Here is a 15,709-nt window from a genome sequence, read left to right as displayed (position 1 = left end):
ACAAGGCCATACCTCCTAATAGGACCAAGAATATTCAATCCACCACACCTACCCTCTAGTTCTATGGATTGTAGTTTGGTTACCACTTAACAACTAATATCTACATATAAGGGAATATATACCATATTTGTCTTTCTGGGTCTGGAATACCTGACCCAGGATGATTTTCTCTAGTTTTATTTACCTGCCAATTAAATGGTTGCATTTTTTAAACAGCTGAGTAAAACTCTATTGTGTAAATGTAACACATTTTCTTTATCCATTCTTTTGTTGAAAGATATACAGATTATTTCCAATATTTGGCTATTATGAATTAAGTAGTGCTGGGCAGTGGTGGCACATGTCTTTAGTCCCAGCACTTGGGAGGCAGAAGCAGGTGGATTTCTGAGTTCGAGGCCAGCCTGGTCTATAAAGTTCCAGGACAGCCAGGCTTACACAGAGAAACTCTGTCTTGAAAAACAAAAAACAAAACAAAAACAAAAAAAACAACAACAAAAAAATGAATTGAGTAGCAATGAACATGGTTTAGCAAGTGTCTCTGTGGTAGGATGAATCATCCTTTGTTCAAGAGTGGTGTGAAGGTTATTCTTGGTTGTCAACTTGACTACATCTAGAATTAACTAAAACTCAAATGACTAGGCACACCTGTGCATTTTTTTTCTTTTCCCACAGAGACAGGGTTTCTGTGTGTAGCTCTGGCTGTCCTGGAACTCAATCTCTAAATCAGGCTGCTCTCAAGAGATCTCCCTCTCTTTGCCTCCCAAACGCTAGGATTAAAGGTGTGTACTACCCACCTTTATTGTTTCCCTAATTAAATCATTTGAAGTGGGAAGACCACCTTTAATCTGGACCACTTCTGATGCTGAGTTTTTTGATCTTTGCATCATTGCTCTTGCCATTGTTACCAGGACTATTCCTTCACTGGCATTAGAGCCCACATCCTAGGAATTTCAGCTTATACTGAAAGACCAGTTGAGACATCCAGCCTTGTGGACTGAACAGCTACTGAATTATTGCTTGGACCTTTCTATTCATAGGCAGTCATTGTTGGATTATCTGGGCCACAACCTGTAAATCATTCTAGTAAACACCCTATCTATCTATCTATCTATCTATCTATCTATCTATCTATCTATCTATCGACTGGGCTTGGCATGGACTTTTGAAACTACTACAAAGCCAAAGTACTGTATTTACTAGAATTGTGGGTTTAATCAAAATACAAGAGCTTTACAAAATGTAATGGTAGTAATAACAGTTTGAGATAATTTAATGTTAGGAAATTGTGACCCCAGCAATGTGTAAAATCTGTGATTAGCATACACCTTTGATCCTAGGCCTCAGGAGGCAGAGGCAGGTAGATCTCTGAGTTTGAGGCTAGCCTGGTCTACAGAATGAGTTCCAGGAGAGCCAGGACTACACAGAGAAACTCCCCCTAAATCTGTGATTGATTATCATCCACAAAAATACCCTCAAGTAATTTAGTGGTGATTAAATGAAATTCAGTAACTTTAAAATATAATATTAAATGATAAATTGTTGGAACTGACAACTGCATAGATGTTGAAGATGAATACTGAAGATATAGTGTTACATGATTCATCTTAGATGAATGTTTAATCTGAGGGGCTCATGAGAAGTCTCAGCTGGTTAAGATGTCTATCACTAAGCCTGATGACTTGTTTTTCATTGCTGAGACTCAAATGGTAGAAATGTCTTGTGCTGAAACAGCTTTAAAGTATTTTTTTCTATGAGTGTAGCTGTGTTAAGTGGTTTCTTTAAAGTGTGACAATAGAGCATTTTGTACAATAGCTTCTGCAAACTGCACAACAAAGAGAAGGAAATCATTGCCACTTTAAGAACTTTACAGATCACAGGATGATTGCTCACGGTGACTTCACAGGCACGTAATATTTCTTGTTTGTTACCATTGAGTGATATGTAGTTTTTGTATTGATTGTTCCTGTTACACCAATTGAACGTAACTTTAATACATATACTGAAAATTATCATTTAAAAAAAAAACTAGGAAACAGTGGTTAACAGGGCTTTCCAGCTCTTTCTGAGATGGAAGTTCAATTCCCAGTACCCATTTCAGGCAGCTCAAGGACCCCTGTAACTCTAGCTCCAGGGGATCCAGCGTGCTCTATTAGCCTCTTAGGGCATGTTTGCATGCACTTGCAGGCACACACATGCAAATTAAAAATAAATAAAAAACTTTTATAAGTTAGGAATTGTGGTTTAGCTTGGAAGAAGAAGAAGAAGAAGAAGAAGAAGAAGAAGAAGAAGAAGAAGAAGAAGAAGAAGAAGAAGAAGAAGAAGAAGAAGAAGAAGAAGAGGGGGAGGGGGAGGGGGAGGAGGGGGAGGAGGAGGAGAGGAGGGGGAGGGGGAGGAGGGGGGAGGGGAGGGGGGAGGGGGAGGAGGAGGAGAGGAGGGGGAGGGGAGGGGGGAGGGGGAGGACGAGGGGGGAGGAGGAGCAGAGGAGGAGGAGGAGGAGGGGGGAGGAGGAGGAGGGGGAGGAGGAGGAGGATGAGGATAGGGGGGAGGAGGAGGAGGAGGAGGGGGGGAGAGGAGGAGGAGGAGGAGGAGGAGGAGGAGGAGGAGGAGGAGGGAGGGAGGAAGGGAGGAACACACGAAAAACAAAAATCTTGTTAGTGTAGGGATTCTGCTGCGTCAGGGAAACACCATAACCAAAAAGCAAGTTGGGGAAGGAAGGGGTTATTTGGCTTACTCATCCATATTACTGTTCTCGTCTAAGGAAGTAAGGACAGAGACTCAAACAGGGCACAGACCTAGAGGAAGGAGCTGATGCAGAGGCCTTGGAGGGGTGCTATTTACTGGCTTGCTCAGCTTGTTTTCTTATACAGCTTAGGACCACCAGCCCAGGTGTGGCACCATCCATAAGAATATGCTTTACAGGACTGCCTACAACCTGATGTTATGGGGCATTTTCTTAATTGTGATTCCTTCCTCTTAGTTGACATACTACTATCCAACACAGAAATGGTTGCACAGCCTGTAGTCCTAGCACTGGTAATCCTGAATTCAAGGCCAGCCATATTACACAGTGAGACCCATTGAAAAACAAAAATAACACAAATCTGGTTTCGTATTTTGCATATATCTACATCCCCATTTAATCATTTTAAACGTGTATTTTCATAACTATCCTATAACCTGATATCAGGCACTTCTCTAGGGAAGCCCCTCAAAAGATTAATCTAAAGGCACACAGACCTCTGGACCCGGCTTCCATCAAAGCAAAGACCTGGACAAAGGTGTAAGGAACATTCAGTTTGCAGAAGCCTAATCTAGACAAGATGCCAGGCCCTTCTTCCCCATGCTTGCCACCCTGGTGGGAGACCTTTAAGTCCTTTGCCTAGCATGGCTGTCCTCTGAGAGGCCCTACCAACGGCTGACCGAGACAGATGCAGATACTTACACCCAGCTATTGGACTGAGGTCAGAGGCCCCTAAGGTTGAATTAAGGGATGGGTTGAAGGGGAGGGCGACCCCATAGGAAGACCAGCAGTCTCAATTAACCTGGACCCCAGGAAGCTCCCAGAGACTGAGCCGACAACAGGCAGCAAGACAAGAGCTGGTCTGGTCCAACCACGCTCCCGACCTCCCAGCAAATATGTAGCAGAGGACTGCCTAGTCGAGCTTCAGTGAGAAAAGATGCGCCTAATTCTCAAGGGACTTGAGGCCCCAGGGATGGGGGATGGGAAGATGGAGGCAAGAGGGAGGGGGAAATGGTGTGAGAAACTGGGTGGGGAACAGGGAGAGAGGGCAACCCTGGAATGTGAAGAAATAATTAATTAAAAATAAATGTATCAGTAAATGAACTAAAAAAAATAAAAAATAAAGACAACGGCCTTTAGCACAGGAAGGGACAAAGGCGGGGCAAGCCACGGGACTGAAGTACGCAAGCGCAAGGCCGCGAGCGACGCACGCGCGGCAGGCAGAAGGCGTGTCATGGCGTCATCACCGTGCGACCCCTTTCCCGGAGACAGGCGTCCACGGTACTGAGGTATTGTGCAAAACTGAGTTCGGGTGCTTGTCGTGCTCCTGTCACAGTCTCTCTTCCCGCACCCCGGGATCACATTCAAACTGTGGCGGACTGGGAGGAGCCGAGCGGGGCTTCTCGCTGCTAGCGTAGTCCCCAGAGCCTGCCAATGGTGGCTCTCGGGCTTTGCCTTGATTTGGCCTTTGGTTTCTCTGTCAATATCGTCTTCCTCATTTTGCTTACGTTGCCTTTCAAGGGTTGAAAAGCGACAAGAAAAACACTTAACGCCAGCAGTTTCTAGCAGACTCCAAATATAAACGGAGACAAAATGGAAGGTGGAGAGAGTAACTTAACGTGTAGCCCTTACTGTTCCGCCCAAGATCGAAATGATTGCGGTGGCATTGTTAGCCCTTTTGAAATAAGGGTTTCCTTAAAATTTTATTTTTCCTTTTCCGAGACAGGATTTCTCTGTGTAGACAGTTCCTAGCTGTCCTGGAACTCGATCTGTAAAATTGGCTGGCCTCGAACTCAGGATTTGCCTCCCTCTACATTTCAAATGATAGGATTAAAAGCGTGTGTCACCATGCCAGGCCAGCAGTTTCCTGCTGTAGTGGGTTACGTTAAGAGTAATTTTTCTTTGTGATCTGGGAAAATTCATCGTGGCTCAAATTTCTATTGGAAGATAGCTTTAGTGACTTAAAATGTGTTGACTACAAGTTAGTTTTTGCTTGGAAAGGTGTATTAGCCCTATTGAGATGTTTGTGGTGTAGTTATTAACCTGTTTGGACTAAGAGTAGATAGAACTAAGTGTCAGTGTTAGTGTTTATTTATAAGTAACAGCTAAGCCTTATTGAACTTTAGAAAAGTTTAGAAAAGTTCAATACTCCTGGAATTGATAGACTGAATTGTTTTGTTACGAGACGAGATGACAATGTGAACAGTTTTTGGTGTTGTTTTCAAGTAATAGAAAATTTCAAATCAGAGATGTTGTAGATGTTTTCCAGTACCTTTAGGGATGCCTTTTGTTTTTAACTTATAAAAATTCTATGTATAAACAGTAGCTATTGTTTTCAAGCATTTAACCCTTTATGTGGGGCTCTAAATATTCTACATTGAATTACCTTTTGGTTATTTTCACTTTGATAAACAATAACTAATATTATGTATTAGCTAATACTTTGAGCATTCTACTAATGGTGTGCAGCTTTAAGAGTTTTACTGATATTTATTTTGCTTGCATCACAACCTTATGTAGTATTATCATTACTTTAGAGGTAATTGTATTAAACATCCCCCATATTTTTTGAGAAGATGATTTTTGCTGCTTCCTATCTTTCATTTTGAAAAACATGTTGAAGTAAGCGTCAAATAGAAGTTGATTACAGTGTGGCTGCAGTCTTACTCAGCTCCTTGTAATTGATGTACTTAAGATATATTTATTTATGTGCCTCTTTCTGTGTATTTGCCACATGAATGTGGGTGCCAAACAGAAGCCAGTAAAAGGACTCAGATTCCATGGAGTTGGAGCTCCAGATGGTTGTGAGCTGTCCAGACTGGCTGCTAGAAACCAAACTTGAATTCTCTGGACGATGAACAAGTGCTCTGAACTACTGAGCCATTTCTCCAGCCTTGTAATTTATATAATTTTTATTTCTAGACTTTTGATTTTGTGTGTGTCTATCTATCTATCTATCATCTATCTATCTATCTATCTATCTATTATATATTTGTTTATATGTGGTGTTCATGCATGTGACTCTACATGCATGTGTGTGCGTAGAGGTCCAAGGATGCTGTTTTTCTCCATCATTCTCCACTTTGTTTATCGAGGTAAGGTTTCTCATTGAAGCTGGGACTCATTGACTTCCGCCAGTCCAGCTAGGCTGTTTTGGCACCCTCCACACAAAGGAGATCTGAATTCCAGTCTTCAGGCTTGGTGGTATGTGTGTGTGTGTCTTGCATGTGTTTGTGTGTACATGCACATACGTGCACTTTATCCACTTAGCCATTTAACTCCTGAGCTATGCTTTTAGAGGTTAGTACACTTTAGAAAAGGAAACCTAGTATGTTCTGAAGATTACAGGTAGCATTATCAGAATCATTGTTTGACCAAGACAGTAGTATTGAGAACTTATATATAAATTTCACCATTGTTTTCTAAGGTAATGCTGTGTAAAATATAATTATAGGAATAAAATTATGGTGCAGAACCTGCAAATTTGGGCTGGAGTGATGGCTCAGTGGTTAAGAGCACCGACTGCTCTTCCAAAGGTCCTGAGTTCAATTCCCAGCAACCACATGGTGGCTCACAACCATCTGTAATGGGATCTGATGACCTCTTCTAGTGTATCTGAAGACAGCAATAGTGTACTCATATACATAAAATAAATAAATAAATATTTAAAAAAAAAAAAAAAAGAACCTGCAAATTTGTCTCTTGTTCTAAAAATCAATTAAGTATATGTTGGATTTTCTTTCTGTCACCAATTTGGTAACTGTGTAGAACTCTAATTGCTATAGAGATGAAAACAGCATATATATATGTATATATGTAAATTTTTACATAGATCTTTTCCTGGATTCATGTGGTGACTTTGTAAATTATTTATATAAGTCCAAACTGGGACATGGTGTTAAGATTCTCCAAACTTGAGAATTGGCTAGTAGGGTACAAAGGAAGGTTGGATGTGTGGCAGCAGCTTTGAACTGGCTGGTGGGCGGTGTGGCCGTACAGGAAGCTCAGAAGAGGCAATGAGAGTGAGGAAGGATATACCTTTATTTTGCTGGAAAATTCAACTCTGAGGAAAAGAAGACATTTCGGCTCGTTGAGTGTAGTAGAGGTAAAGAATGATTTGATTATAGCTGCTATGAACTGGGAAATAAGCGTTCATTATCTCCAGTAATTTTCAAAATATCAAACACATGAGGGAAGCTCTTATTTCAAACTTACATTCTAACCCCATAAATCTCCTACGGTATAGTACAGAGAGCACAATAAGATACTCTCTCACTTCCCAGTAGCTACAGTTAACTATTTATTTTGTATGTTTAAAGAAACTCACATGTATGTATAAACATGTTAGTTTTCTGCCACAAAAAGGTGAAATAAAAAGAGGAAAGGCTTATTGGGCTCACATTTTAGAAGTTTCAGTCTATGATTGGCTGTTCTTGCTGCTTTTGTATATGACAGGGAGAGACAGGATGATGAGGGGCTAGGGAAGGGGAGGGGAGGGGAGGGGAGGGGAGTAGAGGGGAGGGGAGGGGGAGCCACAAAGTCCACAGTCTTCTTGAACTTCCTCTACCCCAGTATGACCATAAAACTGCTAGCCCGGTCTTACCTCTTAACGGCAGGACTTCTTAAACATGTTAAAGGTTTTGCTGTCTCCCAGGGGTATCATGAGCTGAGGACCACAGCATGGCATGGGACTATCCTAAGCCACACAGGAAGTATATCTCTGACTTAGGTTGTTTTCTTAAATAAAGAGAAGAATATAAGGGTGAGATGGATACAAACAGACTGCAGTGATGCCCACACATGGCAGTATCATAATGAAACGCAGTATGGACACTAAAGTTTTAAGGAAAGAAGTAAGAGAGATATACTTTTTGCGCTGCTCTGTAGTTTTCACTTCCTGACATATTTTAGGGATCTTTAAAAACTGTATGACAGTGCTTTTCCCTACTACAGAGTGCTTTATTGGGTGGATATATCATAATTTATTTAATCAGTCTGTATTAATAGGCACACAGGCTGTTCTGTTCTTGTCTTTGAAAAATACTGTAGTAGATGCCTGTTAACTTCATGTCACATGAAAGTTATGTTTCTGAGAAATAAATTTATGGATTTTGAAGTGGAATATTAAATTCAGAAAATGCTTAATCAAATCAAATTGCTAATGGTGACAATGGCCTGTTGGTGGCTGCCTCTGTTTACATTAGATGCTGTTTGATGCGTGAAAAATGGGATCTTGTTCTTGTGGTTTCTTTGGTGAAGTTGAATAGTTTTATGTTTATTGGTTACTTGGATTCCTTTGTAAACGGCTGGTTTCTGGCTTTTTTGGGGGGGCGGGTTATGTATAGTTTCTGTTTGTTTGTTAAATTGATTCGCAGAAGCTCTGTTTTCCTTTGTGTGAGAGATATATTTTATTTGGATTTAGACCTGATCTATATGTTTTCACATGGATACATTTTAAAGAATCATATTAACATGGAGGAAATTATATTTTGGGGCTGGAAGTATAGCTTAGAGGTAGGGCGCATACTTAGCTGTCATGAGGCCCTTGGTTCAATTCCTAAGCACCAACCCTGCTCTGTGCCACCCCCCCCCCCACCTTGTGAATTTGGAATGTTTTAAAGAAGGCTGTTTGTAATATAATTAAATGATCTGAAATTTCAGCCTTTGTTGACTCCGTTAGATTTATGAGTGTTGGGTCAGCAACTGTGCATTGATACTGCAGGATAGATACTGCATGAACTGAATCTACTCTAAGACTCAATATGTGACTTAACCAGTGTCTGCCTTCATTATAATGCTCCATGTAAGTTCTTGTTTTGTTACTTATGAAGACTACTTTTCTACAGTAGGCTCATGCTGTTAGATGATTTCACCACTGTGTGCTTCAGTATGTACCCTTAAATGACATTATATGTCTACAATTTCATACATAACAGGATTATTCATAATTTTGATAATGAATGTTACAGATAATTAGGCCAACTAGAATAAAATATTTGAAGCCCATGGAGAAATTGGGTGATTTATCCAAGGTAACAGTCAGTGTTCAAGCAACACTGAAAACTCAAGTGTCCGCTTCCATTACCAGCCCTCAAGTCTTGCCATTCAGCTATTACTAAAGCGCTAAGGACTATAAAGTCATAGAGGAGCCTTCACTTGAAAAGTAATTTTACTGTTAGTTAATAAAGATTTTTTTATAGCTAGGATTTCTGTTTTTTGGTTTTTTTTAAGTTTAATAGAAGAAATGGTCAGAAAAACATCTAAGTTTTAAAAAGCTAAATAAAATTTAAATTTTTTTGTTGAGTTCTTCAGTAGACATTACAGTATTTATCAGACTTTCATTTTTAAAAATCTTTGTTCAATAGAATACTTAAAAAAATGTACCCCCTCATTTATTTTTATTTCTGAGATAGTGTCTCCTGGAGCAGAGACTGGTCTTGAACTTGCCTATAGCTAAGGACCCCTGGATCTGACCTCTTGCTTTACTTCCCCAGTGCATGTACCTTTGAATCCAGTTGAACATGGGTTTAGCTTGATATGCGGCGTTGTGATTATGTTGTCAGAGCTATGCGTCTCCAGGGCTTGATGAGAGGCTGGTGTGGAGTCTTCTCCTTTCCCATGCATTTTAGGACGGGAGGCTGGGAGGTGGCTCTTCTGGACTTGCATGCTAAGACTGACTTACCTTACTCAGAAGTAAACGTTCTTTTCATTTTCTTTCTAAAGCTCTGTCTCCAATATGAATTCTGAGAGTTGTTTTTTGTTTTTTGTTTTTTTTTTCCCAGTTGGTCACAATGGCAGGTGAAGAAATGAGTGAAGACTATCCCGTAGAAATTCATGAGTCTTTAACAGCCCTGGAGAGCTCCCTGGGTGCTGTGGATGACATGCTGAAGACCATGATGTCTGTTTCTAGAAATGAGTTGTTGCAGAAGGTATTTCAAAATCTACAACCTTCAGATGAATTTCATAAGACAGAACATTAGGAAGACATGGTCATTTAGCACTGGCCATGTCTTCCTGCTGGAGTTTTAGGTGAAGAAGTGTTGGAGTGAATTTAGCCAGAACATCCTACAGAGCTTCTGCTTTGGGAATTTGACTTTGAAAGCAAGCCACACTCACATTCGTTTTGACAGATTCTATCTTCGATGTCTTATGTACTGTAATGATATTATCAGAGTTTCTGGAAACACTGCAGTACAAGGACAGTAATTAAATTGTCTTTTCTGTCTTTAGAATTGCCTAAACATCTCGTTGTGCTTCTTATATATAAGTGAGTCATATACAATGCTTACATTGAATAATTACTTTTGATATGAAAGTCTAGATTATGAATCTGAAATTGATATAATTTAGAATTTTTTTTCTTGGATTGTACAAATTTCCTGTTTCATCAAAAATGATATCCAGAAGCAGTTTTTTTTTTTTTTTTTTTTTTTTTTAAGCAAAAAGAAAATCACTTGTTATATTTGGGTGTTTGTACATATTAATGAGAAAGAGGCTGTGAATCGGAAGAAGAGCAGAGAAGGGTATTCAGGAGTGTTTAGTATTTAAAATATAGTTTCAGGTATAAACAAAAAGAATCACTGGTTAAGAAAACTTTGTGCAAATTATTTCTAGATTATTTTATTGTTGAATTATAGGAAGTAAGAAAAAACATGCTTTACTACCTTGTAGTTGGAAACAGTTTAAGGTGTCATCTGTTGGTTTACAAAGTTTGTGTGTATCTTTCATCTTCTTGTCTCTTTTCTGTTTTACTAGTTGGACCCACTAGAACAAGCAAAGGTGGATTTAGTTTCTGCATATACCTTAAATTCAATGTTTTGGGGTATGTATGTTACTTTATAATTCATTAGAAAGTATATTATTATGTCAAAGGTGATTTATTTTTAAGAGCTAGCAGTTAACATAGAATTGTCTTTTATCATATCTTATTGGTTATATGTTTTTTTTTTCCATTTACGTCAGAATACAGGATGCCCGTAAGCTACACATAGTTTAATATTTCATAAAGGGTAGATAATTTGAAGTTGAACTAACTATGTAATTTTCCTTTTTTGAGTAACTAGGATTTCTTTTATTATGACACTCAGCATTATATCACCACTTTATTTCATGAGGTCTTTCTTTTACAGTTTACTTGGCAACTCAAGGAGTTAATCCCAAGGAGCATCCAGTGAAGCAGGAATTGGTAAGATGCCTGTGATTCATCCCTATTTATATGTCTGCTATGTGCCTCTCTGGTTTCAGTCACACAGCCATTATCATGCTGATCATTAGGGAGATCAGAATTAGAGCAGAGTGGCATCATCCTAGTAATTAGTTATAACTTTCATATTATTTTTCCTATAAATTCTTTAAATCTTATTCATCTCCAGGGCTACTTAAGGAGAAAAAAAAACTCTTACACAATTCTTAAACGTGTATTCCAGTTGATTTACTAGCAGAGATGGGGAATTTTCTCTCCTACCTTTTCAATTTCTCCATTAACTCATTTTCTCAGCAGTAAAGAATTCAGTTCAGCAACAAAGCTAAAAGCTTTTTTGGCACCAGCCATATGTATACTGTCCAGTAATTCTGCATCAATGACATATTTACAGCCCGTAATAAATCTTCTAGGTTTGTCTCTGTATTCCATTTAGATGTATAAGTACACTAAATAAGATCTAATATCTTGGAGTTTTTGCTGACTTCAAATATTAAATCAAATCATCCAATTGGAAGGAGAAAAATAGAAATGAAACTTGCAGTTACCTTATTGACTTGGCTTTATGAATAAGAGTTTTAATAAATTTATTCTTTGTTCACATAAAATATAATATACATGTATATGTGAAACACATGAAACTATATCTTTGTTTTCAAGTCTTATAGTAGCCAGTAATGTGTGTTAGTTACATCTTAGTAAAGCATAGGTAATTTACTTAAAAATAAAATGAGTAATCCAGGCATCTTCATTTCAAATGTAAAATATGTAAGAAAGATGTATAGACCAGGATATTTTCTTCTTTTAAACTTCTTGAGGGATAAATAAATTTATGCTTTAATATAACAGTTGTGAAAAAAATTTTTTAAGAGAGGTTACGTGTGCTACTAGCTTTAAGAAGTACAGGTTATGTGTCTAGTTTTCTAATAGTGTCCTCTCATGAAATTAGTTTCAACACAAGGAGTATCAATATTGTGTTTATAAAAGGATAAGACCATTTATCTTCATTCTTCTTCAGAGTCTACTCTATGGAGAGCACATTAATTTTCTGGATAAGGATTGGCAAATAAAAAGCATTCTTAAGTTTATTCCCTTTTTTGACCTTGCTACAGACATTAGTAATTAATTACAGAATTAGAGAAAATCGATTTGTTATTTGTCATGTATCACAAATGGGAAAACAGTCACCTTATTTGGTGGTATTTGAATGCCTACTAAGGACCAGGCATTGTTTTCAAGTGATGATGCCTCAGAGAAAAAGCTGAGAGATATGGCAGATCCCACTCTTGGAGTGAAGGGAAACACAGTAACCATAATAAGGTAAACACTGTGCATCTTGACTATGCAGGATGTTAAAAAAGCATTTTGTGGGAAAAAAAGATCAGAGAGAGTGGGTTGGAGCCTCTGGGTAAATTGTCCAGTCTTAATGGTGAAGGGAGGACAAGGCTGACAGAAGAGAGGTAGGAACCGCGTGCGTGGATGCTGGCAGGCAGAGCAGTAGCAGGGCAGGGTCCTGGGCAGGGTCCTTGCATGCGCTGCCATTGTCTCCACTTTCACAGGAGAGGTTCTGCAGGAGCAGTTCGGTTTTGATAATGAAGCAACTGTAAGGTTCTGTATTTTACTGTTTATGTTCCCATGCCTGCTTTACTTTAATGCACCTTGTTTGTTCCTAAGCAGTGGTCAGTCATTTACTGGATTATGGTTTTCATCACCTTTATTTCACCATTTGAAGTGTAAGAGTTATTTATTCTGAATAATACTCTCAGAAGATTCAAAGTGCTCCAGACGTCTACTATGTTTCTAACTTTAAAGTCTGAAAATTTAATTTTTTTACATACTTATCAGTTAAAATTATGAAATTGAATAAAAGATCTCATATTTTTATTTTGCCTATTTTAAGATGACACAGCAGTAACATAAAATAGAAATAAATACTGCCCCACCCATTTTCTGTTTAGAAAAATGATGGGAGAGGTTAATTTGTTGGCACAAGTGTAGGAGAACTCAGATTTAGAATTTACTCTTCAGATACAAATAGTTAAAATGAGAATTTAGGTTAATGTTGATTAAAACAATAGACCATACATAGACCAGTTGTTGTTTGCTGCTATAGTGATATTCTAGTGTGAGCCTGTCTCTGGAAGAGTTCAGGACACTTCTAAAATGTTTGTTTGGTTGTCATTGTTCTTTTAAGACAGTGTTGTGTGCAGCCCAAGGTGGCTTCAGACTGGCTGATCTTGAAGTCTTGCCTGTGTTCTCCAAGTGCTGGGATTTTGGGGTACACCCCCATGTCTACTGAAAGGACTTTAGAATAAAATGCATCCTTAGACTGCCCAGGAAAGCACGGGGCATGTTTATCCTATGCGTTTGCACTCACTAGTACCTGGACTTAACAGCGAACAATGATGACTCACTGTCGGTTGTCACTGAGAAAGCACAGGATAAAACAGGCAATGCAGAGCTCCAGAAATAATTGCCTTTGTTTTTCTTCCTAAGGAAAGAATTAGAGTCTACATGAACAGAGTCAAAGAAATAACAGACAAGAAGAAGGCTGCCAAGCTGGACAGAGGTGCTGCTTCAAGATTTGTCAAAAATGCACTCTGGGAACCCAAACCAAAAAACACACCAAAAGTAGCTAATAAAGGGAAAAGTAAACACTAATCTTTTGGTTTTGATGTACATGTTTTCAAAAAGTACATCATTTTTATCAGTTTACAATGTAGTTATGTGACCATGCAGTGTTTAAATGGATTCCTTTTTGAATTCATGTATAAATTTACACATTAAATTTGTGATACCAAATCTTTTTTTTGCTGAGAAAGATTAAGTTGTCTTTATTGATTTTCATATAAAGCATCATGATGTTTTTAATATTGTAAGATATTCTATAAGCAATTGTGAAATCCAAATGTTCTTTGTAAACATTTGTAGTGTTTTAAGTGAATAATGATATTATGAAGTGTGCTGTCTCTAGACTGGAGTTATAAGGACATCTGTTTTTAGTAATGATGAGAAATGTAATGTCTTAAATACTCTGTTTTCTGTTCAGTTAGTGCAACATGTTTCTGTGATTTTTTTTTTTTTTTTTGAGTAATTGCTGTCTTGATATTCACAGTGCAAAATTGAAACCTTAAGGCTGGACTGTAATTCTTCATGTTCCATTTAAAATAAAATAATTCTCATTAACACTGATGGAAAATAAGGTTGTATGTCCTGGCTGGCTTTGGCTTGATTCCCCTTTAATAAGCATTGTAGCTGTGTAGCTCACTTGCCTCTTGCTGTCCACTGCGTGAGCGAACATCCCTCCAGATGAGGCAGCTGTGCGCAGCTCCACCCAGTAGAGAAGGCTATGAGTCACGGCCCTCGGTTCTCTTGGTCTCGCTCTCAGAATCTTTCTGACTAAGTATTTCCTAAGCCATGTGGATGTTTGGAACCATCTTCTTTATTAAATACTGCCCTTTAGGTATGGGAGGAATCAAATTATATTTACATTCTGATTTATATTTCCAGAGTATCTGACATGATAAGTTCCGCTTATTAAACCTTTTAGTGTCTGAGCTAATATAACTTTGCTTCTCTAGGCCCACATTGTCCTGTGTGGGAATGCCAAGGATAGCCAAGGGTTTTTTTGGTTTTGAGAATTAGAGTTCTTAAAATTGTTTTGATTAATTTTCCATAACTGACTTTGAATATATGAATTTCTTGATTAGGTAGCAGATATTGGAAATGGTCTGAAGTTATAATGGAGTTTGTAAGGCACGCTAAAATCTATGATTTATGAAGAGTGAGTCTCAGCTCTGATATCAGATACTTTGTGAAGTGAAAGCACTTGTGAGCATGTGTAGTTACTTCACTCGGGGCCATTGTAATTCTCTGATATTAGGGAAAGTGATTGGAGAAATGAGTGTTTTATAAAGATAACTGTAAAATGCATTTTAATGTTACTCATTGCTAAGAAACTTGTGTCTTGTATTTCTCTTTTTTAATTTCTTGAAGAAAAGAACTTTTCAATGAAAATTTTCACAACTGCAGAAAATCATTAACCAAGGTACTTGTTTTTGAAAGTTCAGCTTTATGTCACACTAAATTGGATATCCTTAACTATTTCTTTCAGCATGTATTTGTAGAAATAAAAGATTTTGAGTCTATTCTTTTTTATTACATAGAATTTGAAATAAGTATTACAACATACCAAGGAGCTGTGACAGTTTACTAGGTTATCTGTTCCGCAGGTAAACACACTGCCATGCGTCCATGTTGCCACACACTGTGCTCAAGTCTAGGTTTCAGAGATGATGTCTGTAGCCCTTGCACTGTTTTTCTGAACTGTGGGGGAACAATCATCTTAGTTCAGTTCAGTATTTCAGAGTTCCCAGAAACTATAGGAAGTTAACCTCACTGGCCTTAGCCAGAACTGTACAAGGTGGTGGGTTCATTTATTAAGTGTAGCGTAGTTATTGGTAACAGTTTATTCCACGTAATGCTGTTCTGTAAGGTAGGTGTTAGTTGCATGTTTTATTATTATTCTTGGGAATCAACACATCGGAGGAATTGCAGATGTATAGACATTGATCTAAATGAAATCTTTTAATATATTAAATAAAAATTCCTTGTTCATAGATACAGAGTGGATGGTAGAATATGTTAGATAAAAATTTAAAGATTAAATCATGGTTTACATTTCTGGAATTTGGTCATATCAAGAAGATGGGTTTTTAAGGAACTGAAGTATAAAAATCTACCTGAGTTACTAAAGTGGATACACTATA

The 15,709-nt window shown here is 38.1% G+C and overlaps 1 protein-coding gene across 2 annotated transcripts; it reads left to right on the top strand.

Annotated features, from left to right (window-relative positions):
* Positions 1 to 3,942: 3,942 nt before the first annotated feature.
* C1d (C1D nuclear receptor corepressor) lies at positions 3,943 to 14,142 on the top strand. Of its 2 annotated transcripts, none has more exons than XM_034508192.2 (5): positions 3,943 to 4,029; positions 9,523 to 9,669; positions 10,496 to 10,562; positions 10,870 to 10,925; positions 13,437 to 14,142. In XM_034508192.2, the coding sequence occupies exons 2-5, from the start codon at positions 9,532 to 9,534 to the stop codon at positions 13,599 to 13,601; spliced, it is 426 nt and encodes a 141-aa protein (XP_034364083.1). In that variant the 5' UTR covers positions 3,943 to 4,029; positions 9,523 to 9,531; the 3' UTR covers positions 13,602 to 14,142. The 2 variants fall into 2 exon arrangements, with proteins under 2 accessions (XP_034364083.1, XP_076794209.1); XM_076938094.1 differs by lacking the exon at positions 3,943 to 4,029 and adding an exon at positions 5,840 to 5,944 and having other exon boundaries at positions 13,437 to 13,742.
* The last annotated feature ends 1,567 nt before the right edge of the window (positions 14,143 to 15,709 follow it).

This window comes from Arvicanthis niloticus, chromosome 7 (assembly GCF_011762505.2).
Source record: "Arvicanthis niloticus isolate mArvNil1 chromosome 7, mArvNil1.pat.X, whole genome shotgun sequence".
In the NCBI taxonomy this organism is placed as follows: Eukaryota; Metazoa; Chordata; class Mammalia; order Rodentia; family Muridae; genus Arvicanthis; species Arvicanthis niloticus.
Note: the sequence above shows the minus strand (reverse complement) of the source record. Positions and strands in the feature narration are given on the sequence as shown.